General features: G+C 40.5%; 1 protein-coding gene across 1 annotated transcript; it reads left to right on the top strand.

Annotated features, from left to right (window-relative positions):
* Nucleotides 1-82: 82 nt before the first annotated feature.
* Nucleotides 83-19,374, top strand: cenpf (centromere protein F). Its single transcript, XM_032519793.1, has 35 exons — nucleotides 83-172; nucleotides 989-1,164; nucleotides 1,334-1,459; nucleotides 1,585-1,655; nucleotides 1,814-1,950; nucleotides 2,162-2,253; nucleotides 2,357-2,630; nucleotides 2,815-3,017; nucleotides 3,170-3,295; nucleotides 3,409-3,537; nucleotides 3,684-3,806; nucleotides 3,985-4,120; nucleotides 4,209-4,338; nucleotides 4,466-4,745; nucleotides 5,076-5,282; nucleotides 5,792-6,000; nucleotides 6,296-6,342; nucleotides 8,429-9,257; nucleotides 9,760-9,971; nucleotides 10,058-10,196; nucleotides 10,296-10,431; nucleotides 10,657-10,768; nucleotides 11,023-11,276; nucleotides 11,372-11,480; nucleotides 11,693-11,898; nucleotides 12,148-12,366; nucleotides 12,568-12,711; nucleotides 12,824-13,013; nucleotides 13,100-13,197; nucleotides 13,373-13,414; nucleotides 13,638-14,774; nucleotides 15,178-15,307; nucleotides 16,864-17,562; nucleotides 17,881-17,996; nucleotides 18,350-19,374. Exons 2-35 carry the CDS (start codon nucleotides 1,003-1,005, stop codon nucleotides 18,506-18,508), a joined length of 7,383 nt encoding a protein of 2,460 aa, XP_032375684.1. The 5' UTR covers nucleotides 83-172; nucleotides 989-1,002; the 3' UTR covers nucleotides 18,509-19,374.
* Nucleotides 19,375-25,487: the final 6,113 nt, after the last annotated feature.

The raw sequence follows: 25,487 nt of genomic DNA, 5'->3' as shown, positions 1-25,487 counted from the left end.
TTGAGACAAAGCAAAGTGAACCAATCGTGTGCGTTGTATGACTGACGGAACAAGAACTAGCCAATGGCCACAGAGCTGAGTGAATTGCGGTTTGTTCCGGTGGCGTTTGAATTTTTCAAGGAGAACAACCTAAACAACAGTCTAGTAAAATAGCATCGCCATCGCGCCCAAAGTAAGTGTAGCTACGTTTACTTGTAAAACGATTTATTTGAGCCTTAAGTTAACGTTAACACGTGTCATTTCACAACACATTAGTAATCTCCAGCCGTTAATTGGCTGATTTTTGTTTAAAAATCAAATTAACGTTTGCTAAAAACCTTGTTCATCCAGTTTACTTTAACGTCAAGTTACGTTACAACAGAAACAATTACTGCTAACGTTACGTGTATGTCACTCTTTAAATTAACGCTAGTTAAATTCATTAGCTAATATCTCAGAGGTGGGTTTATCGTGCGTGATTTATCAATAAATAGCATTGCAAGTAGCTAATGCGGTAGCATTAATGTTATGTTAGCTACGGTAAAGTAACGTAGCTAACGTTAGCTAACTTCACAATGCCCCCACCAGTTTGGTACAAGATAACGCAAACATCGTCTCTTTGAAAATGAGGTGTCATACATCAACGCCAGGTCAAGGAAGTAAAGAGTTGTCGTTTTCTGGTCATAGTTGATTAACGTTAGTTAGCTAACTTATATTACGTTAACGGACTTTTATTTGACATTTGAACTAGCTAGCTAAATAACCTTGACGGAAAATGAGATTTAACGTTACCTCTAAACTCTCCCTGTCCATTGTTTTGTTGTTAGGACAAAACACATTTGTTGTCATGATATGGTAACGTAACGTTTATATGTATATATGTATACATACAGAACTTAGCAGTTACCCTAACGTTACTTATTGGTCATGTTGGTGTCATTAAAGAACTGTTCAGTCAATGTGCAGATTAGTATTGTTTCCCCTTTCAAATAAATTGATGTCTATTTAGTCAGGTTATAAACCATGAGCTGGGCGGTGGAGGAGTGGAAGGATGGACTTCCAGCGAAAGCCCTGCAGAAGATCCAGGAGATGGAAGTCCAGGTGGACAAACTGAAAAAGGACAGGAACCAGAAACAGTTTCAGTTGGACTCCCTAGAGGCCGCCCTGCAAAAACAGAAACAAAAGGTCAGTGTTTAAGAGGAATGGATTGAAAATAGATTGTCATCAACAAGTATATATAAACTAAACTATTCAATCCCTTGGGGAAATTACTATTGCATTGTCCTAACAGAAGTGGAAATTCTTTTTTCTATTGAAATCTGTTTATTTATTACCCATGTTTCTCTTTCTCCAGGCGGACAGTGAACGTACCGAGACCTCGGCTCTGAAGAGAGAGAACCAGTCGTTACTAGAGTCTTGTGATTCTCTGGAGAAAGCTCGTCAAAAGGCTGTCCATGATCTAGGAGTCAAAGAGCAACAGGTCAGTTACTGATGTGGGAAAGTGAGAAATATCCGCCGCAGTAGTATAATACTTAAAATTTCTTTCTTTAAATCAAATGTACAGGAAGAAAAAAAACCTTGACTAAATAATTTTCCTAAATCTAGGTGAGCTACCTGGACGGTCAGCTGAACTCCTGCAAGAAGACAATAGAGCGACTGGAGCAGGAACTCAAAAGGTGAGTTCAGTGTCTTTGAAAATGCCTATTTTACAATGTAGTTCCTGTAACTTGTTGCTTTGTCGAGTACTGAGTAAGTCACACTTAACATGAGTACTGAAATCCCTAAATCCTAAATAACTGTTAATGCTTTCTTTGTTATTTTTCCATCTGCTCAGGTACAAAAATGAACTGGATCGTTCGCAGCCTGCTGGCTCCTCCTCATTGTCATCTTCGTCCTCTGATCTTCAGCCTTACACTACACCACAGAAAAGTTTCCCTACCCCAGCTCCAGTCCCATTCTTTGGACAGCAGGGTATTTCAGTTTTTTATCCTCTGTCTCAAGTTCCTGCTGTATAAATTTATGCTATTCTTTTTTTTCTGCACCTCAATGATATGCTTTCCTGTCAGGTTTGTATTAATGCAAATGTTAGTGATAATGCTTCTTCTCATTTACTTGAGTTTTTTGTATATGAGCCAAAGATTGTCAGTTTGCCCAAAATTATGTTTGTATTTGTGTTCCATAGATAACAGGCTGGATGAGCTTCAAGTGAAATACAGCCATGAGTTGGAAGAAAGGAAAAAGCTGGAGACTGAACTCAAAGTCCTGCAGGTCAAAGTGAGTACATTACTTATATTTATTATGCTTGTTTTTTTGTAGTTGATGATGTTAATGAGGTTAACTTGATGTTGATAATGTTAACTTATCTCTTCTCTTCTAGCTGTTGAATCAGTCCTCAGTCAGTGTAAGCCACAAAGACATTGCTGCCCGCCAAGCTGGATCTTCCATATTCCCATGGCAACAGCAGGATCAGGGCCGCAGCCGCCATTCTCAGGATGCAATGGAAACGCCTCTGAAGAGGCGGGGAATGTCCCTGTGGGACGCTCACGAGGAGACGCCTATTAAAACCAGCCAGCGGATGAGCTCTTCCAGAACAGTGCAGAGCCCCTGTGGATCCTCCCATCAGATGGAGCAGCTGAAGACCATCAACCAAGGTGGACTGTTTATACATTTAGAATACATATCTTGTCTAGTGTTTGGTATCTTCTTTGTGAATTATTAAGGGGTCTTTTTTTTGCACATCTACTTCCTCTAAAAAATGGCTACTTTTAAGTTAAATATCCTGATTTTGTCCAACAACAAGACAATTATTTTTTTCTTAAACTTTTTCTTCATCAGAACTGCGTGGCCGTGTGTTAGAGCTGGAAAAGAATCTGTCCACTCAGGAGAAGGAAATTCGCAGCCAGGCCTCCAAGCTGCAGGAACTGCAAATCCAACTGAACCAGGCCCGCAAAGAGCTGAATGAACGGGACAGAGATGTGGCTAAGACCAGCCAAGAGCTGAATCAGGCCACAGACAGACACCAGCAGGTTGTGGCCAAGGTAGGCTTTTATGGTTGGTGCATAGAGACTCAATTAATATGTTTAATTTTGTTATGTTTTATTTCTGCTTGATTACATAGTTAATTGTAGGCAAGATGGCTAATAACATGAGAAAACATGTAAATGACAATGCTTCTCCTGGTTGTTTATAGTGTTCATCAGTTGAGCAGAAGCTGAAACAAGTCTCAGAGGAGATGAGCTGTCAAAGGCACAACGCTGAGAGCTGCAAACGAGCCCTGGAGCAGAAACTCAAGGACCAAGAGAGAACCAGTCAAAAGGTGCAACAGTCTGGAGTCATAACATAATTAGACCTTTAATGTGTTTAGGTTTTAACAAATATTAACAAAGTTGTTTTTTGTTGTTGTTTTTATCGCCGTTGTATTTTGTGTAGGAGCTTGCTCAGCTGCAGACTTCTCACCAAGCTTTGGAACAGCAGCTGAACCAGACCAGAACCAAGCTAACACAAGAGATCCAACAGTCTAAAAAAGACCACAACGTACTGCAGGCTGACAAGGAGAAGGTGACTTTGTAGCATCTCAATTCTACTATTCCTTTCTCTACTCTGATTAATTCTTTCTTTACACAGCTTTCAATGTGGATAACTTGGATGCCCTTTCACTTCTCCCTTCTCATCTTCAACTCTTCTCTCCTTTTGTCCCACTCCAGATGTGCTTCCAGAAAAGTCAAATGGAGAAGGAGTTGGAGGAGCAGAAACAGAAACTGCTGAGGTCAGAGCAGAGCCTCCAAGTCAGCCAGACTAAAGAGCAAGACCTCCGCAAGAAAATGGAGGTGGGTTGTCTTTTAAGGAGAATATCCACTTAAACTTGATTGTGAACTGACAACTAACTAGAAAGTCTACTGATATAGCTTTTTTTTTTTAGTTAGTCTAAACAGCCCTTTGTGGCCAACTAAAAACTTACCACACTGCTTCCACTCATGTTCTCTCCTGTTTGTTTCTCCCCTTCAGGAGCTGCAGAAAGAGAAGAACAGTGTGACTGTCCAGTTGGACCAGAGCAGCAGGCGTCTGTGTCAGCTGGAGGATGAGAAGAAGAGCGCAGACCAGAGCTTCAAACGCGCCCAGGGATTATTAGATGACCTCAAAGGTAAATTAGTTGTGAGAATGGCAGCAGGTATTTTAGAGCGTTATCTGAAGTTATCTGTTTTGAACTTGTTTGTCTTTTTGCTCTTCAGCCAAATCAGATGGGCAGGCGGATGAGCTGAAAAGACTTCAGACTAAACTGGAGCAAGAGATTCAGACTGCGGCCCGGGAGCTGGACAATTTGAAGAAGACCCTTTCTGATGCAGAGACCAAAAATGACAGGTAGGGATAGTTGTACTGTAGAAAAGGAGAATGTTCAGTCACAGTTTGTGAAAGAGTAAAAAGTGTACCATACCACATTTATTTAACATGCTCTTCAATCATTGTAAATGTATTTATTGTACTGTAGATCTCAGAGTGAACTGCAGAAACAGAAGCAAGAGATGGAGAAGCTGACCAACAGATTGACAGTAATCGAGAAGGAGAGCCAAGAGCTTAAATCCAGTCTTGCTGCAAGTCAGAATGACTGTAAGGAACTGAAACAAGAACATCAAGCTCTGCTGGAGTGGAAGAAAGAAAAGGAGACCTTAATTAATCAAACTGAGGCTGTGCAAAAAGAACTCACTGACAAAATTGCCAACTTGGAGAGCAGTCTTATCTCGCTGAATGAGGTGAACGACGACATCAAGGTAAGGTGCTGTGGTTTCAAATATATTCACTCATATTATAGATTATGATGGATATACCACACAGTTTATCCAACGTGCTAAGCCTGCTTACTGAAGCATACTGAAAGAACCTGTTACATGTTGGGTTTGCTTTGAATTCACAAATGATTCATTTTTAACGTAAACAAATATTTCTTTGTTAAAGAAACCTAATGAAGTCAATTGAATGTGAAAATCTTCAACCTGTGTTGCCCAGTGCATTCTAGGATGTGATATATTCTGATTATTGCCATTAATTACACTTTGCTTTGGAGATTCTATGGACTGATACATTTCTACTCACTAATGTAGAAACAGCTCTTGAGCTTAGAGGGAGACAAGGCCAGTCTGTCTGCTCACATTGATTCCTTGAAGGGAGAACTCCTCAACAAGAGCACAGAGTTGGAGGAGAGGGAGCATCAATACAACAAGCTCCAGTCCAAACTCTCCGAGGCCGGACAGAAGCACACCAAAGACATGGAGAATGTTGCTGTGCAAGTGGCTCAGCTTGAAGCACAGGTGATTTATTAGGGTTCAAACCGCAAAGCGGTAGAACCCTTCTATGTCTGTCTGTTTTTAGTCATTATTTGTTATTGTCTGCCGTGCCGGCTCAAATTCCCATGAGCTGGAATGAGCTAGAAACATGAAACTTGGGGGAATAACTGTTAAGGGTGTGCATGTGCTCCTATAGAAATATGAACCCAATCGGCCACATGGTGGCGCTGTAATTAAGGCTTCAAAATGCAAACTTTAAAAGGCCACTCCCCCCACACAGAAAGTGTGATTGACGTGAAATTTCTCACACAGGTGCAGATTAATGTGCTCTACAAAAAACCTTCAAGGACCATTAAGGTCCGCCTAGAAAATGTTTCTGCCATTCAGAATTATTTTATTTTTTTCTCACAAAACGATTTTTAAGAATCTAAATTAAATTTTTATAGAAGTCTTGCTGGACTTAAAGAAGTATAATCAATAGCCATTGTTTTAACTTATTTTTTTATTATAACTTAGTTCTTTTATTTGACCAGGTCAAAGGGCTGGAGTTGCAGTTGCAAAAGGAAATGACTCGAGCAGAGCGGGCTGAGAAGACCAACACAGAGCTGCAGGCCGAACACCAGGCAGCCTGCGACCTGGCTCGCTCTAAAGACCAGCTGGTTGAGTTGGGCCAATCAGAGATCAGCCAGCTGAGAGAGAGCATCGCTCAGGCCACTGCACAGCAGGAGGAGCAAACTGCCAGGTGGGAGTTTTTGTTGTTGTTAATCATTTTGAATGAACTATTTTCCAATACAACAGCCCTGCTTTTGATTTTGTCCCTGCGTCTCTGGGCAAAATGGGATTGCAGGTTTTAATTGATAATAATTGATACAGCAACAATAAAATTCTTTTGGATGCCTAATTAATGTCTTATGATACGTATATTATAGTAAGTATATTATGAATATGGTGTTCCCATTGTTTCCTTGGGGGAAACGGTAACTGTAGCTTGCTTTTAACATGCATATTGTCTTTCGTTGGTGTCTGATTTCCACCAGGTTGGCAGACGAGAAGGCGCGCGCTAAAAAGCAGTGTGGGGAGAGGGGTTTCATTTTTAAAAAAAAGGTTTGAAGGGGCTGAGCGCTCAAGCTGCATTTGGAGGGGGGTCACCCAAGAGCGGGCTCCCCAAAAAAACCGGGTTTTTTTTTACTGGAATGCAACAAAAAACAGTTTTTAAAAACCCGGTTTGGGCCTTTTGTCTTTCTTTTGAAGTTGATTCAACTTTCATAGAACATTTTTAGGCTGTATATAGTGGTGTTGTAATGGTTTGGAAAATATAAGGTTTTTTATGATCAAAGATATTCAAAATTTTAATTTTCCCCCCAAACATACCCGGGCCCCTGGAAAAAAAGAGCCCTTTGATGATTATTTCTAATTTAGTGGAAAATTTAATTAATTTAAAAATAAATCTATTTGCTAATTTTATACCCTGTGCTTTTAAAAGGGGGTTTGTTCTTTTTCCCTTACTTTTTTCCCTTACCTCCCAAAAAGCTCGGGTTTGAATCTTCTGTTCATGTATAGGTCAGTTCTACGGATCAGTTCCTAAAGGCCCAGGAACAACTGGGAGCTGAGTTGCAAAAACCCAAAACAAGTGCTGTAGACAATGAAAAAGAGCAAAAAAAAAAGGCATGAGAAGAAATAAAAGACCCTGGGACATTTGGGGGGAGCTGCAGGATCTTCGGAGCCACAAAAAGGGAAAAGGGATAAGAAAGTCGAGAGGGGGAAAAAGCTCGGGTTTTGGGCTGGGAGAAAAAAAAGCTGGGGACGGAAAATGGGTTCAAGAGACAAAGAAAAGGTGAGGAAAAATTTGGGCCCTTTATAAAAATGGTATTTTTTTTCATTCAAGGGCCACTTCATCCCATGTGCTGTATTTTAAAAATAATAAATTACATTATTTTCTCATGAAAAACCCCCAAAAAAGCCAGGCTCAAAATGAAAAGATCAAAACCTTTGGAGCAGAAAACTTCCTTAAAAAAAGGGGTTTAAACAGAAAGCAGAGATGCAGAAGAGATTTTCCCTTTTCTTGAGGAATAAACGGGAGTGGCAAACCCAGCCCAAAATGCTGACCTTAAGAAGCATCTAGAAGCTTTTTGGGAAAAAGGGGTCACTCCCCCACAAATTAAAAATTTCAAGCCCAAACTTGGAGAAAACACTAAAGGAAAAACGGAGTCTAAATTGTACTCTGGAGAAAGAGATCAAAGAGCTCACAGAGAAGATGACCAAAGAGTCAGAGAGTCGTGCTTTGGAGGTTGAAAATTTCCTCAACATAGAAAATATCCTCAAAGAAAAGCTTGAAGCCACTAAGAAATCAGTTCGGGTGCTTTAAAAACCCAAAAAAATTTTTCCCACGGGAGGAGATAAAACCATGAAAACAAAATTGTCGGGCTTAAAACCCGGGTTAGAAGGAGAGGGACAACACAAAAAAAGATTTAAGGAAACGGGAATTTAAAACAAGGCAGAGCAGTCCAAAACCTTAGAGCTCCTGAAGGAAAAGATGGTTGCCATGAACAAAATCAAGGTTTGGGCACGTGTGTGTGGGTGTGGTGTGTGTGGGGGTGGGGGTGTTTTACCTTAAGGAAATTTCGGATTCTTGAAAATTTTTTTACCCTTAAGGTTTTCAGCTGGAGATGGGTGCCAAAAGGGCCTGGGAGGACAAGAGACTGCCATGAACCTTTTTACAGTCAGGGAAGGAGCGAAGGGAACCAAAAAAGTCCCCTGGAGGCTATTTAGCCCACCACAAAACCCAAAATGTTGCCCTGGAGGCCCGGGGGGAAGCAGAGACCAGGGGAGACACCATCGTACAAAAAAAGTCTACCAACTCATTTTTGCCACAAAAACAAAAATAAAAAAGGAAAATTTCCCCCCGTGGGAAAGAATAAAGGTTAAACTAAAAATTTAAAAGCTAGATTTAGTTCATTTTCCCTCATCCTTTTGGGGGTTCAATATTTTAAAAGGTTTCCTTAAGCTAAATTTAAACCGGCAAATATGAAAAAAAATTAAATTTTTGAGTTACCGGTAAAATAAAAAATTTAGGGCCCAAATTTTGCGTCATTTCTGTTGCTCTGTTGCAAAAGATCCCAATCCCTAAAAATTTGGTTTTATTCAAAATTTTAACTCTTTAAACCTTTTAGGTTCCCGTTTGGAAGGCCGGTTAGAGGAGGTCCAATCTCAGAACTCAGTGCTGGAGACACAGTACGTCACAGCTAGGGAGGAGCTGATGGAGAGAAGCTGTGAAATAACTCGTCTGGAAGAGGACGCTGCCAAACAACAACAGCTAGAGGAGAGGGTTGTTACTTTAGAGTCTAAACTCAGTCAGACCACAGAGGAAAATGTCAAGTTAGAGACAACTCTCAGGCAGTTAATCAAGGACAAAGACAACAATCTTAACCAATTACAACAGGAGAAAAACAACCTTGAGACTACTTTGAAACAATTAACAGATGACAAAGAGCAAGTAGAAACTAAAATGATTCAAGTAAATGCAGAGAAGAAACAGCTGGAAGCCAGTTTAGTCAAGCTATCTGAGGAGAGCAAACAACTGCAGACCAACATTCAGCAGTTAACTGAAGAAAAGCAGAATATCGATCAAATGACTGCAGAGAAACTAGAAGCTGAATCAACCCTTAGGCAGGTTGTCGAGGAGAAAGCCCAACTAGATGTTTCCCTCAATCTGATAAATGAGGAAAAAGTCCAACTCAAGGCTAAACTAAGTGAGCTAACGTCCGAGAAAAATAACTTGATCTCTAACTTGAATCAAGTAGTTGAGGAAAAGCTTCAGCTGGAAATGAACTATAACCAACTGGCTGAAGAGAACATCAAGCTACAGTCTAGTGTGAATCATGTAACGGAGGAGAAGGTGCTGTTACAACAAAGCATAGAGAGGCATGAAGAAGAGGTGGCTTCACTTGCAGAGCAGCTGGAGATAAGCAGCAAAAGGACTGATCAGGAGAACCGAGAAAGGTACAGTACATCCTGAGTTTGTATGAGTCACTATTGGGTCTGGACGATTAATCAATATGAAATCACAATCTCGGTTCACCCTGTTATTTTTTCAATTCTCATTTGATTTTACAAACCGCATCACATACTTCTACTTTCTTTTGTGAGTTTTAAAAATAGTTGCAATGCTCTCCCTTCTCTTCATTGAAGCCTCTGTGTTTACAGGCTTGTAGTGATGTGCACTGTGCTATAGGTGCCAACCAATAAATCTGTTTGGTACTGACAATTTTTTTTGTTTTGTCATAGTTCATGTGTGCAATAAACGTTACACTTTGTGAGAAAACAATTGTGGCATAGAATTGTTGTATCAATTCTAAGCTAAAAAAAATTGTGATTCAGATTTTTCCCAGAATCGTGCAGGCCTAGTCACTATGGGTAATGTCTTCAGTCTGTTTATTGTTTATAATTGTTTTGTATTAATATTAGCTGGAATTAATAGCATCACTTTGATGTTGGATCACAGGAGCCAACAGTTTGAGGCAGAGCAGGCAGAACTGGACCAGAAGTTGGTGTGCTTACAGAAAGATCTGACCATGTTCAAGCAGCAGTATGACTCACTGCTGGAGCAGGCGGGCCAACAACACAGCCTCATACAGCAGCTCTTAGAATCGCAGGGAACCCAGAAACCAGCAGAAAAAAATGACCACATGGAGACTGAGGAGAAGGATACTGGCGGTGAGTGTAAACCAAAGCTAGATTAACGTTTTTCGCAAAACACTGCTACTGGGAATACATTGAATTGTCCATAACGGTTTCCTCAGCAGAAGCAGCAGGGCAGACTGATGTAGAGCCAACACTTGATACAAGCACCAATACTGAGTCCCTTCCAGTAAAAGAACAGCTCAGTCCTGTTGTGTCTGAACTGGGTGAACTTTCCCACCAGTCTGACGTGGCGTTCAGGTACAATGAGTTTTATACTAAGCACAAATACACAATATGCTTTTGTGAGTTGTATGTGCTTTATTACATGATACATCTAATTCCCCTCAACCCTGCTAGTGAGACAGATCTGGTGTTTAAGGAGGACGTTGTTGAGCAAGAGATGAACAAGGAACGTCTGGACAAGGAAAGGGAGGCACATGTGGCTGATGTTGAGGAAATGAGGGGTCACAAGGAGCAGCAATCCTTAGATCAGGTAGAAAACTATTACACTATGTATTTGTCCTTCAGTCACGATGCTTTCATGGGTTTAAGTTTGGGGACACGTAATTCATTTATTTTATCATTAATGTAATCGGGGAACTAGCGAGATGCTACTTATACTTCCCTATTAGAAAGAAATGTTTTGCATTCAAAGGTTTGAGCATTCAGTTTTTAGTTTTGATTATGACCGTTTTTAATTTTGTCTTCTTTCTTGCAGCTTCCTGAAGACAGTTGTAGTTCCAGAGATATTCTTGTTAAAACATCTGAAATCTCTGAGCTTTCTCTGTCAACGTCCTCTGTTGGCGAGACCAGACAGTTAGAATCCTCTGGTGAGAAATTAAATGGTGCTCATTACTGCAGTTTTGTTAACTAAGTGTTTCTTTCTTTTTTTTTTAAACTTTTTTTAAATTTTATTTTTTACATGATTTCAACAAAAAATAGTTTACTTTTGATAGTTTTAATAACAGTGGTAATTCAACCTTTCAAGGGGTTATTTTGAAACTTAAAAATAAAAGTGTTTTAATGTGTCTTAAATCTGATCACTGATGTTTAAATAACTTAATACATGTAATCTGTCTGACAGTGACAGAGTCATCCCAGGTACAAGGGAACCTAGACCACTTCACAGAAATGATCACAAAACAAGAACTCCAGACCCTGCGCTCAGAGTTTGACCTACTGAGGTCCAACCTTGCACTGAGAATGGAGTTGACCGCTGAACTGGAAGTCCAAGTTCAAAACTCAGAGAAGAAAGTTCATGCGGCAGAGGAGGAGGCACAGGGTGCAGCGCATAAGCTGACCATAGCTTTAAAGGAAAAGAAAGGCCTCACTGACCAGGTATGGGGGAAGAAAAGAAATAGCAGAATGCCAAATCATACATCTTACACTACCACTTAATTATTAACAGATACTAATACTGTGCTCATTAATAGTTGACTCAACTGTCAGAGGAGAGGGACACATTAACTCTCCAGCTGCAAACAGCTAAATTCCAGCTGGCTGATGTTATGGAGATGCTGGAAGGACTGGAGATGGCCAAAGGTAAACGTTTTCCAAGTTTACTGTATCGGAGGGATTAACTTCACCATGCAAGATTATTTACTGATTTTAATCCTCAATCTGAAACGGTGTGCAGCCATGGTTTGTCTTTATATGATGGCACATCGTGATTGATAAAGGACTGTGAAGGCTTTAAGGTGTGTACTATGTTATTGCACTTTGGTATTGATTAGATATTTTCCTTGCTTGTGTAGGTGGATGGGATGAGAAATTCCTTCAGCAGGAGAGTGAGCTGAAGAGGGTTCGCTCTGAGAAAGCCAACCTGGAGCAGCACATCCTGGGCATGGAGTCTGAGCTAGAGTCTTTGCAGGGTGAGAAGACCAAATTGGGGGATGAGATGGATAACCAGAGGAGGATTTGTTCAGGCATGGAGCAGCAGATAGAAACACTTACTACCGAGGTGAGCACTCTGTCAAATTGTGAGCTAAAACATCAAAATACTGGATTTTAGAAAGGTAAATAAATTGCTGTGCGTGTATCTGTAAAATTATAAATCAAAGCAATATGTAGGACTCGAGCAACATAGGACTCGAGCGTTTCAGTTTTTCCTTGTAAAAAAACTGACAACCCAGCAAGACGTTACTGAACTTGGTGTGCTTACTGATCAATCAGCGTGGCATAACTATTCTAAATCTTACTATTTCTCCAGGTAACCCAGTTGAGGACTGAACTTGTGTCCTGCGCCGAGGAGCGAGATGACCTGAACAAGTCTCTGGGCCAATGGAGAGAGAAAGTTCATAGTCGGGAGAAGACTGACGGTGACACCAGGAACCTAATTTCCATCCTGGAGGACGACATCAGAGCAGGGAGAAAAGAGTATGAAGCCCTGCAAAGCTGCATGGAGAAAATGAAGACAGAGAGGCAACAGGTATGTACATATCATTTAACCTGTATCATACAGGTCAAAAGAGGCTTCTATTTAGAGTTGGCTTACACTGATAGCAGTCTGTCACCCTGTTAAGTGGGCATCTTCGGGCCATTGGAAGAGGCACAAAGTTTTTCACTCTTTAATTTTAATGGCTAATATATAAATTCCCTTTTCTCCCGCATTTGTTCTCATTCTCTAAAGCTGTTAGAGCAGATTAAGGTGCTGGAACAGGAAATATCCCAACAGAGTGGAGAAAGAGAGGAGCTAATTGGGCAGCTGGACAAGATCAAAGAAGACCACACCTCGGCCAATCACAACACTGAGTCCATGGTCAGCAAGATACAGGTGAGGAGGTTATAACGTTATAAGGTTTTTAATATAGAGTTTATGTACCACTGAACATTCATAAACTCTCTAGTTTCTAATCCTCCATTTTGGCCTCTTGTTTCTCCTCAAGGCTTTAGAGGGAGAAGTGTGTCGTCTCTCACAGTCTCTAGAGTCCTCTCTGCTAGAAAAAGGAGAGATTGCCTCTCGTCTTAACTCCACACAAGAAGAGGTCCAGCAGATGAAGACTGGCATTGAAAAGCTCCAGGTCCGCATTGAATCGGATGAGAGGAAGAAAAAGAAGATGGGAGAGCTGCTCAAAGGTGACTTTGAACATCCTTTGAAATTACACACCCTCTTAAGTTTTGTGAGTTGGTGTTGGCCTAATTGTGACTCTAAACTTCTCTAGCTGCGCAGAGGAAGTCTGACTCACTGCAAGATCGCATTGATGCTCTGGAGCGAGAGAAGGAAGAGGAAGAGCAAAGTCTAGAAGAAGCTGTACTACAGGTATTCTGTTGTAAACATGTACAGTATATATGTCTGAAAAATAACCACTACGTCTGTTTTACATTGTCATAGCTAATTTTTTCCATTGCCTAGATAAAATTCACGTGAATGGTTGGTTTGATCAAAGGTCAACATTTTTTAGTATTAAATGCAACTTACAACTTTTCTTACACAGGCAGAAACAGCCAAAGCTGAGCTGGAGGAGGAAAGGGAAAAGGTACATTCATATGCCTCTGTATTTGGCTATCTGATGTCCTTTGCTGTGTATATATTTGATGGTTTCTTTATGTTCAAATAGTAATATTCAACAGTTGTAAGCCAAGCAATATATTAATCAGATTTCTCCTCCCTTTCCTCTCATGTTACCTCTCTGTCCTGGTTTTCTCCTCCACCCTTGGCTTGTCTCTTTTCTTCAACCCTCACCACCTCCTGATCCCCAGGTGGAGGAGGAGAAACGAGAGCTTAGAGAGAAATTATCCGAGCTCTCAACCACACTGGACAACCTGAGATCGGAGAAAGAACGCATGGAGAGAGAGCTGGAGACAAAAAAACAAGAGATAGAAGAACTGAAGGCCGCTAAGGAGGAGCTGGAGAGAAGTTTGGAGAAGGCAGAGGTAGAAAGAAGAGAAGAAGAGGAAAGACAGAAATGTAGGGTAGAAGAGCTGAAGAATGAAATGAGAGCGGAAGCAGGGAAGCAAACAAGACAAGTGGATGACCTTCAGGCACAGCTGGAAACCTCTCGACAGAGAGAGATCTCCCTTGAACAAAAGGGTGCAGAAACAGAAGGGGAGAAAGAGAGGATTCAGTCTCTGCTGGTAGAGATGGAGAAAGAGAAAACGTGTCTGCATATTTCTCTGGAAGAGTGGCAGACAGAAGGAGAGAGGCTCCGCTCTAAGAGAGAGGATTGGGAGAAAGAGAGGAACAACCTGAGCACCAGTATTGAGGCTTTGGAAGACGAAATTAAGGAGCTTAAAACACTTCTGAAAGCTAAAGAGGAAGAGAGAGAGATGCTGGAGACGGAAGCAGATCAGGGACGCACCTCAGTAAAATCTATGTTGTCTCTAATGGCGGAGAAAGAACAGATAGAAGAAGAAAATAGAAGGCTGGCAGAGGAAAAAGAAAAACTGCACTTGACCCTGTTTTCAGTGGAACAAGAGAGAGGTAACCTGCGTTGCACTCTCACATCTGTAGAAGAAGAAAAAGAAAAACTGGAGCAAGCGAGGGGGCTGTTAGCTGATGAGCGAGAGAAGCTCCAGTCTAGCCTCTCCTTGATTGAAACGGAGAAACGTGACATGCAGCAAACTCTTTCTTCATTAAAGGAAGAGAAGGAAAGAATAGAGGCGGAGAAACAGAAGTTTGAGGTGGATAAACAAGAATTGCAGTCTTCCCTCTCTTTGAGTGAAGTTGAGAGAAATAATCTGTCTTCAGCTCTGTCTTCCCTGGAACAAGAGAAGCAAAGAGCAGAAGAAGAGAAAGAGAAACTCACAGAAGAACAGGAGACCCTTCAGTCTACAGTTGCTTCCATGGAGAAGGAGTTGGAAACATCCAAGTTGTCTGCTTCACAGCTTAAAGAGCAGGTACACGCGCACTCTAAAAATAATCTATTTCACCATGCTTTACAAGTGTTAAAGGATAATCACCAGTGTACTTTTACTATTGTGTCACCTTTAATCCTATTTTAAAAAAAAAAAAGGAAAAAAGCTTTAATCCAGCTATTTCTCTGCCACAATCAGTCAGCAGAACGGGTTCAAAATGTCAGTGAAACCAAGCTGTTCTTAAATGATTCTACAAACAACAGCAGCCTTGAGTGAGTTTATACGTTAATGTGGAAAGGAAAATAAAACTACACTGGCATCCTTTAAGCAGGATTTGTGTGGGCTAACCACTCAGCATGTATCCAAAAATGGATGGATATTAAAATGACCACATGACATATTTTCACATGACTAAATGTTACCACTTTCGATCTACCCATTTCAGGTGTCGGAGCTAACATCTGAGGCTGCTCGTCTGTCTAAAGAGAGGGACTCTGCCCTGAGCAAAATGAGTCTTTGGATGAAAACGTGCAAACAGCTGGAGCAGGAGAAGCAAGAGATGTTAAACCGCTCAGGTGTGGAAACACATTTATACATAATTCTAACCAACTAGAATTCTCAGTGGACACTGACATCAGTGTTTTTTTTACATTTTCAAATAGATCCAAGATCTGAATAATTCCAGATAAAGGCTAATATTATGAAAGAAATAGACAATGAGATAATTATATTTAATATATACAGTATATATTATAATATGCTACTTATTTGAAATAGGGGGGCTATGAAACAGAGTTTGTACGGATGCCTGGAATGCTTGAATTTTTTTGAGTGTTTTCAAGGTTTGAAAAGTGCTTGAATTTTGGATACAGCTTGAAAATGCTTGAATTAGTATTTGCTTTTTGCAATCCGTTCAATCAAAATATTATGAAAAATCACGTCATAAACAGTGTCTGTAGCTATCAGTAGAGCGAGCCAGGATGAGCTGTCACAGACCGTGGTCAAGTTGGTTTTATATTGGAAGCTCAACACCATAATAGATTTTTCAAATTTGTCTAATAGCCAACGTCAAATGTAAAAAACAACTTTACCACGGTCTGCCACAGCGAGGCTGCTGCGGTGTGGCGGCCTGCATCTCGGTGTATCCACGAATGAGTCGCAGCAGAGCCTCTGAAAGTGAAGTCAATTTCCCCAGGTGAAGTGTAAACACATGTTCAATTTAAAGTTAAATTTGTAATGAATGTAATGTAAGCTAAAGGCGAGTCAGCTTCAACAACAGCGCCTCTATTACGTTTGCCAAATGTCAAATCGCTCCCTCGTGATTTGTAAGAGCAGTAAGGAAGCAATATCTGGACATTGATATAATGGAAGGTATTATTCAGGTTAGAGAGAGAGAGAGACAGGCAGCCCAAACTTTGTGGGGTGGAAGACAAACATGTCAATGTGACTGAACCATTACAAGTTTCTACAGCATGCCCTAGATTTGGGGGGGAAAGACGTTAAAGATGTTAACATAAACTTTGAGTAAAATCTAAGAGTGTGCAGTTGTTTTTCCTGGATAAGTCTGATTTGACACAGAATGACCCAGTTGCATGTCATTTGGCTCAAATTCTCCCACTTACATTGACTCAGGCAGGTTAGATAGCAAGCAAAGTCTACTTAGACATTAATACATTTTTAAAAATAAATCTTGTGTTTTGCTTAAATATCTGATCCTTCTGCTATTACCAAAACACAATTTTGGCTGTTTATAGCATTATATCTTTTAATGGGACAAAAACACTAAATTATAATTTGGACTATGTATAGGTGTGTGATTTATGGTGGTCTAAGGTGTTGGGAAAAAGCTTCAAAATGGACCTTGAAAGTGCTTGAAAAGTGCTTGAATTGGATCTTGGAAAAGGTGTACGAACCCTGATGAAGGAATTAGTCTCAATGCTGACATGCATCAAGTCATTCATCAAAATGACTTGAAAGCATGATAAATAAAAACATGTCGGACAAAGTAGACACATAGAACAAGGTCTATGGAGAGGAACTCAGGCATCTCTTTTGTAAACAGTCAAACATGGAGATTAAATCAGGAAGGTGTAGCTAAGTATTATTACCATGGGCCATGTTTTTGTTACAGATGACAGAAAGAGCAGCGAGGCTGTGCAGACTGAGGCGAATCACCTGCAGATGGAAGCAGAGAAGAGAGAGAAGGAAGTGGAAGACCTGGAGACTGCCTTGCAGCAGAAGAGGGTGGAGGCAGAGGAAAAAACTAAGGTGGTGGAAGAACTTGAGGCTGCCCTCGATGGAAGGAAGAAGGAGTTAGAAGAGAGAAACCGAGAGCTGGAGGCGATGAAGAGCGAGTTGGATGAACTAAACAAACTCCTGGAGGAGAAAAGCAGCGAGGCAGATGAGAGCATTGAGAAATACTGCAACCTGATAGTTAAAGTCCACAAACTGGAAGAGACCAATGATGCACTGACGACCCGGCTGGAGCAGCTCACTGCCAGTCAACATGCTAATGAAACTAACATCCACTCTAGCAGCACTGACGGTACTCACCGCCGGCGCTCGGGAAGGAAGTCCTCCTCCAAACATCAGGAAGAAAAACTGGATGACAACACTGAGAACACAGCTCCTTCAACACCACAGAGGTCTCCTCAGGGGTCATCTTCAGTGAAACGGGCTCATCGAGACATCAGTAATAAAGACAGTGCCCAGGAGGCCCTGCACAACCTGACAAAAAAGATCAAAGCCAGCACGACTACACCAAAACCAAGACCTGAACAGGAAGAGGAGGAGTTCAGACCAGAAGGACTTCCTGAGCTGGTGCAGAGGGGTACGTTTTGGCTGGTAATCTAATGGTGCCACGATTGTAGTTCATCAACGTTGAGAGAAAAAAAAAACAGCACCATTAGTTTGTGTTCTGTGCCGATGTATTCGTGTGAGTCCTATTTTAGCAGGTGGGCCTCTCATGTTTGTGGGATACAGCGTGATTAGCTTGTAACTTAGATGGAAAATGTAATGCAGTTGCACAAAAAAGAAAAATCACTGGGTGGAATACTAGTTAGCAGAACAAGTCAATCATTTTAAATTCTGAGTTTCATTCTCTATAAAAAAACAAACAAACCAAAGTCATAGTTTTGTACTCTCACAGGTTTTGCTGATATACCTCTGGGTGAAGCCAGTCCGTTCATCATGAGGAGAACGACAGTGAAGCGCTGCAGTCCTCGACTGGCTGCCAGACCGACTGTATCTGTATCTGATGCCAAGGTTAGTAGCACAAACCATCTCTCTCTCTCACACACCCCACACACACACACACACACACACACACACACACACTACAGTATTCCACATGTGCCATCAATCTCTGACAGCCAGCAAAACGGGGAATCATGTCGCTGCATTATATAATCTACTCATTGCACAGTATAAAGCAGAATATTGTCAACAATATCTGCCTCCAGGCGTAGTACAGAAAATAAGAACAGAGATGAATAGATCTGAATGCAAGCTGCCGGTATCCCTGTAGCAGGGTGTCTACCTGACTCTTTAGTTGGATTGACCGGTGTGTTTTTCCTCTTTCATTTTGTCATTTGTCTTTTCTTGCTCTTCCTCTACAGACTTTGGCCTCCATACCTTTCCAGAGTCCCTCTGCAGAGAACTTCAACAGGAAGTGTCTCTCCCCGAGTGGTGAGGAGAAACCTGTGTGTGGTTCACTAAGTTCACACACGATTTCAGAGCAAAAAGATAAACAAGAAGACAACTGTCACGTCCAGTAGATTGATGTGTATATACACACACACACACACACACACACACATAAAGTCTTGCACCTGTGATTTTTTTTTTGTAGAAATATGCACATGTACACTCATAGATACACAAAATATTAACACTCCACTTTTTCTTTATTTTCTTAGACACTTAGAGTAAGAAAAAAAGTAAACACTTGAGATGCACGCTTTGTTTTGGGGATGGGTAGGTGTGTAGTTGTGTGTGTGTGTGTGTGTGGGGGGGGGGGTGAGAATCATTTAAAAAAATAAATAAAATAAATCACTAACCCAAATAAGATGATGAGGCAGGTTAAAGACAAGTGGGTAACTTTCCATGTGCTGTTTTTCCTTGCTCTATTTTTCATCATGCTTTGTTTTGCAAGTGATTTATGATGAAACCTTCTCTTGTGGTCAGATACATCTTTTATCAAGCGTTTTAGAATGATTGAAACCCTGATTGTTTCGTGAGGCCTCTGAATGTAAGCCAGCTAGGTTTGTTTGCTCATGTAGTATGTGTCTTCTCCACTGACTCACTGGCTGTACTTTTCTTTTGTACTGTTCTCGTGTTTTTCGTGTGTGTAACTGATGTTTTGAACTTTGTACATAAAAGATGACATCCATCCATCTATTATTCCTGTAAAATATCTAATGGCAGCTGAGATTTTTTTGCTCTGCTTGTTTCATATTTTCTAGATATTTTTTATGAAAACCTTTTTCTTTTTTTACTAATCCTTGCAGCAAATGTTGAAACCAGAACAGCTTTTAAGTTTCTGTTTTTTATTTAGGTCAAGTTAAATGTTATTGATCTTTGTAAATAGTTAATGATGCCAATTAGTTCATTGCCCTTTTTATACTAAACCTTGACGGCTTAATAGCTTGTGTGGTCTCTTTGTTACATACACATGAGTGTCTTGTCTTTGCTATTATTTGATAACTTTTGAAAATATGTTGGAAATTACATGAAGCACGTTAGTGTATGCACACGAGTAAGTACACTGTACACTGCCACCACAGGGTGGAGAACCTGAGCCATATGGAGAAAAGATGTTGGGTAGGAGTGTACAGCAGTGTGCAGTGCTAATATGTTTTATCAGTGTGACTGTCAGTGCAGGATACACCTCAGGCTGGTGGAGGAAAATATCTGAGACCATTATATATGATTCCTCCGAACAGAAAGTAGAATATAGTTAGACACTGAATTAAAAGTGAAAGGCATAAATTCAGCTCAAGCAACTTTATGTCATGTATGAAAGAAAAGTTTAGATTTGGTTGTTTTTCAGAATGCCAAACTGACTTTGAAATGCCTTTTCCCTACATAGAACCCAGTTTGTTTTATAGATACTACTGATAATACTACTACGGATAATGTAAGGATGCCCACCTAAAGTAAATTTTTATTCATGAAGCATAACACCACATTTATATTAGTTGAGGATGAAGTGAAAAAGTAATGTACATTTTAAAGAGGAATTACATGTATTACTAAATACCTTAATTTAATGTCGATACTGCATGTTGAATTGTAAACATATAATTTGCCAGTCCACCTTTACGCACTCCAAGCCCTGCAGGACATTGGGCCAAAATGAGCTTCCAATCCACCTTAACATCTGGTTAAAATTCACTAAATCACCAAAAGGTGGTGTTGGTGAGGATATACCAGCTGCTCTCAGCCCTTTATTTGTCAGACACCAAATTTCAAAACACACCTTATTAGAATTTGCTCATAAAGGATGCAATAAAGTGAATTGTGTAATATTCCAAGAAGTGATTGGGAAGCAAACTAATTACCACATGAATGAGTGTGGTAATCTTACAGTACGGTGATTCTGTTTGGCTTTAGTAGGTCATCTTCTGTATTGGTTATTTAAATGAAGCCGGGTGGGTTTAGCGATTTTGAAACTGTTAAACAAAGAGGATATTTTACTCTTAAAAAAAAAAAAAAAAAAAAAGGGTTCGCAGCTGCTGGTCACAACCTTTTCGCTCAATACTGGACCAATTTAAAAGATTGCTGTTCCCATTAGTCACTTACACACAAAAACATAGTAAAATGGGTCCAGGTTGAAGCCACATCTACTGCACTTAAATTAAGAATTTAAGTGCAATTTAATTTAAGATGACTGGCTGTGACAATACAAACACATAAGAGCTGTGGCTGATGTGAAATGTCAGAAATGATTAGTGCGATTTCTCTAGGTAAATCTTTACCATGCGTTTGAGGAACATTGCTTTGGATCAATAACATTGATTTTCTTTGGTGCATAGATCATGACATGAGAGTTATTAATGTGTGGCGACCTTTTGACCTCTTGTTTTTCTGCGTGTGGCTTTGTAAGCACACATTAAGATGGGACACAATAGATGCTAATCAGTTTCTTCTTGGAGCATCACTGAGGTTTGTACAGTCACCTGATTTGCTTATTTGCTGTCATGTAATCCTTTCTCTTTACTGACTGGCAGTGGGTGAGGGGGTAGCAGGGCGAGCTGGGTTATGGGAACAGAGAGGAGACGATACAGTCTCACACCTCAGAGCGGATACTGTCCTGCTCTGATGTCTCTGGCTGGAGCTGTTAGCGGAAGCTGCAGTGCCAGAACCAACTCTGGACGAGGACACGGGAAATGAGGGGATGGGTTCGCTGAGCTGTGTTATCACTGGCAGTCGGACTAGAGAGTGTGTGTTTGTGTATGCATGTGGGTGGCTGTCTGTCTTTAAAACTGACAGACTGACTGACCGTCGATCCCCGTGCTGTATGCATGATTTGTCCCATTCTTCACCCGGCAACACTGTGTAAGCAGCAGTTTTCAGGGCCAGAGGAGAGTCACTGGCAGGAAGTGTCGACCAGTTTGTATGAATAGGACAGCGGGGAAGAGACAAAAAAGATCAGTTTAACTGATGGTGGTGCATTTAAAGGGGAAACTTTGGTATTTTTCAACCATTTCCCATGTTTCTATGCTTAAATGACTAATGGGGTCAATAATTTAGGAAATGGTCCAGTATTGAGCGAGAGCCCTGCAGTCAACAGCCATGAAACAGGCTACAATTTAATCCTATGAGTTAATACAACAGCGTCAATGTACGCCCACTAAAAATGCTGTTTTTGCCACTGACAGGTCAGATTGGTACAAGTGTCTGACTATATTATAGAAAGGACACCATAGAAAGAAAATGTTTGTCTTTCGTTTTCTAACTAAGTCTCCCTTACAGAGAAGTGTCTGTGCAGTCTTGCGGTGGTGACTTGACTCATCCGAATTGATGAAATCATCAAATGTTCAGCCGTGACATTGAATGTCTTATAAATAACACTGAGCTACGGATGAAGTATAAGGTAAAGTAAAACGTTTGTTTCTCTGTAGCGTCCTTTACCTAAACAGAAATTTATAATAAAAAAAAAAAATCTGTCAGTGGCAAAAACAAGCTCTTTTAGTGGACCCACATTGACGGTGCGTAATTGCCCCATAAGATTCTCCATTCACGGCTGCAGCCCTGCTGGCCTCTTTAGGAAGACCTGTGCCGTCAGGATATGTATGATGCAGGGATGTCACATGAATGTATAAATTGTTATATTTTCGCTACATGTTTTTGGCTTTTGAAAATTGTTCTCCCAAGTCTTGGCAATTAGGGCAAACAAACATAAACACAGTAACTTACTTAAATGAAAAATGTTTTAGTTTTTTTTCTGAAAAGTCCACACGCTTTTATCCCAAAAATTAGTTGTGCCATCTACAGTGCATTTCCTGTCTGCTATTAGACATCAGGAGGCCTAAATTACACAAACTTACACACCCAGGGCTGCCTTAATAACGTGCAGCTCTGCTCTCAGAATCTATATCTATTTGTTACATTTATGCTGTTATATTGTTATTTTGGCTTGTTAATTCTAGGTTAGTATATGTAACAGTGAAGAAACACAGTCAGGAAAGTGGCAGCATCTGCAACATTGCGGATGAAAACACCAAAGAAGAAGAAGATTGTCAAGAAGACAGCATTTGATTGGTCGATACACTCACCTGACAACATTCTGGAGTCAAGATGGCTGAAATAACCCTTCAGTTGTGGACTTATCCTTCTGGAATTATTTTGCAAAGTCTCCGAAAAGACACTTTGTTAGGTGTGCATGTGATGGGTCAGTATGCTTACAGCCAAACCAACACCTGGCATCTGTGGTGAAGCACATGTCCTGTTAAAGTGGTGGGAAAAGAAGACTGTGTGGATCAGTTTGTGTTTGTGTTGGGGGGGTGACCTGCCAATACGTCTGAGTCCTCTGTGAGTAGAGACAAGATGGATGGAAACCAATGGATAGAGGAAGAGAGAACAGACAATGAGAAAGGATCACAGATTGTTAAAGAATTGATGAATAACTCGATTGAAGAATTCTTACAAATGCATAACTTTAGAGACAAATGAAGGGAAAACCTTCCCGACCATGTTGGCCAGACTTCACACTAAGCTACAGTATACAGGATTTCCTTCCTGTACTCACCGCCACCTCTTGGATGGAAATATAATGTTGAGTTACACACCACAGAGTACACACAACCTATTTTTAATAACTGGTGTCCCCAGGCTGCTTTGTTACAGCACCTCTCTAGCAAAGAATGGCCACCATAGCCACCCATTAAAATAAAACCAACATAAAAGCCACAAGACGCTTCAGTTCATCTGACTTCTGTATTTAGAAATGTTTTCAAACATTAACCTCCCTCGGGGAAATTACTTTCAAAGACGTGTGGTGAAAATATAAAGCTGCATGTGCAAAAAGGCAAAAGAAGCTGCATAGCAGTGCTGTCTGCTCCATGAACCTGCTGGTGAGTTTCTTGTGTAGTTAAATTATAGGGACATTTATGCAACAACAACATAGTGACTATTCTATAAGATGGGCAAACGTAATGGGTATCCTGCATTTCAGAAACTTGTTGAATCCAATATTTGGATGTGGCAGGATGGACGAGGAGTCTTAGATTTATTATATCTGCTTATATTTATTTGTGGTGAACAAAGCAAAATGACGTCAGCAGCAACATTGTTACGGGTGAGTGAGGATTGGACCCAAATGCAGAGATGAGGACGGCAGGCAGGCAGGCGGGGGTAAACAGGAGTTTATTAACAGAAGATTAATAAACTCATAAACAGAAGAACAGAACATACAGGCGCTTACCGGGAACAGGAGACATATCAGGCACACAGGACCGGGGAAAACACTGAGACAGGGAGGCAAAAACAGGAAAACAACCCCAACAAAACCCCCAAACCACAACAAACATATCTTTTTTTTTTTAGTTTGTAGTAGTTCATGCCAAAGCAGGGCATTGCACGGCATTACAAAGCACAGCAGGATGTAGCATGGCACCGCAGAGCGTAGTAGGAATGGATGGACGAGGTACCTGGGCAAACAACTACTTGCATTTACATGTCACATGTACTGTATATAGAAGCATGTGCCTTTTTTATTTTTTATTTATTTCTATCTGACCTTAACAAGGTACTCCTGTTTACTTTACTACTACTTTTTAACCGCTCCAGACATGCAGTAGTTAATCATGTCTGTACAGTTAACTCATGTCTGTACAGTAAATATGAAGCTACAACAAGCAGCTAGTTAGCTTAGCATAAAGATGTGCTCTTAGAATAGAGAAAATATGGTGAAATGAGCCAGTGTACTGTATCTGTCTGTGGATTCTGGTATGTACTTCCTGCTTTGATATCTTTACCTCATGCATCATAAGACCTGCTACCACTGGCCAGTCACACTCATCAGACCACTCTATCATTCAGGACGTTTAAACTCTAAATATTGCTATATGGTTCACTGGCTGTGAACTGTGTGAGAGAAGAGAAGACACTGACTAATGTGCTTCCAAATAGTGGTGAGAATGAGTTGGTTCATTGCGTCTCTTTAAAGCCCCTGAAAACTGGACTAAATGTTACAGAATATTTCTCTCTACCTTTACATGGTCATGAGGAACATACTGTCAAGGACTCAGCTTATCTACTCCATCAGGACTGTGTGGGTGTGGTTTGTTCAGATTTGATTGACAGTGACTGAGATGTTAATTCCTATGCTGATAAATTGGTGTGACAGAGTTCACTTCTGATCACACTCATCAGTTATGCTGGATGGGGTCAGAGTTACAACAGCATTTAAACTTTTAACCAGACAGGGTAGTGAAACACTGCATTTCAATTATTCTTTAAGTTTGCTAATATTTGCATTCAATCTCCAGCATTTATGCACAAAGTAAACACTCTTCTAATCCCAATTGTACATGCTGGAGTATTTAAGTATTTTGTATCACTGCTGTTGTGTAATGGAGATGGGAGCGCTCAAGCTCCATCTTCTTTTGTTGTCTGGGATTTTCTGCTGGCTCGGCAGCAGTTACTGTTCTAAAACGACTGATCCAAAAGACGAATATGCATAATACATGCATGAAAAATGAAGAGTCTTAGAGTTTACTTTTAGCACAGCTAAAAAGTATGATTGCGTAACAATGTCATATGTTTGTTAATGCTACACGGTGTAACGCCACTGCTGTTTTCATTCAACAGTAGTACTGAACCATATCGACTGCTATGGTCTGCTATAGTAAGAGTCAAAACCTCTTTAGGACTTTTCTGCTGCTCTCTCAGTCTTTCTGTCAGTTCAATTAGGATGTACAGAGGGATCATTGAAGACTTGCTAGAACGCCCAATATAAGTAAAACAATAATTTCTCACACATAGTCAATTAGGACTGGAAAGATCAAATAATTGTAATTGTACTGGATTCTTGTAGCAAGTTTTCGGATTCATTAGGATTTTTACCTACTGTTCTCAGTGTGTAACTGGTACCATATAAAACTACAAGCTACACCACAGACCTATCTCTAGTTTTCGCTGGCATTACATCATTACAGTTGTCAACCTAATCTATAGCCATCAGATATAAAATGGTTTCATTCTCCTTTTGTATAAGGTGATGATCTAAGGGTTAAATTATCTTGCTTGGAT

Source organism: Etheostoma spectabile, chromosome 1 (genome assembly GCF_008692095.1).
Source record: "Etheostoma spectabile isolate EspeVRDwgs_2016 chromosome 1, UIUC_Espe_1.0, whole genome shotgun sequence".
In the NCBI taxonomy this organism is placed as follows: domain Eukaryota; kingdom Metazoa; phylum Chordata; class Actinopteri; order Perciformes; family Percidae; genus Etheostoma; species Etheostoma spectabile.
This window is presented reverse-complemented; position numbering and strand designations above follow the sequence as displayed.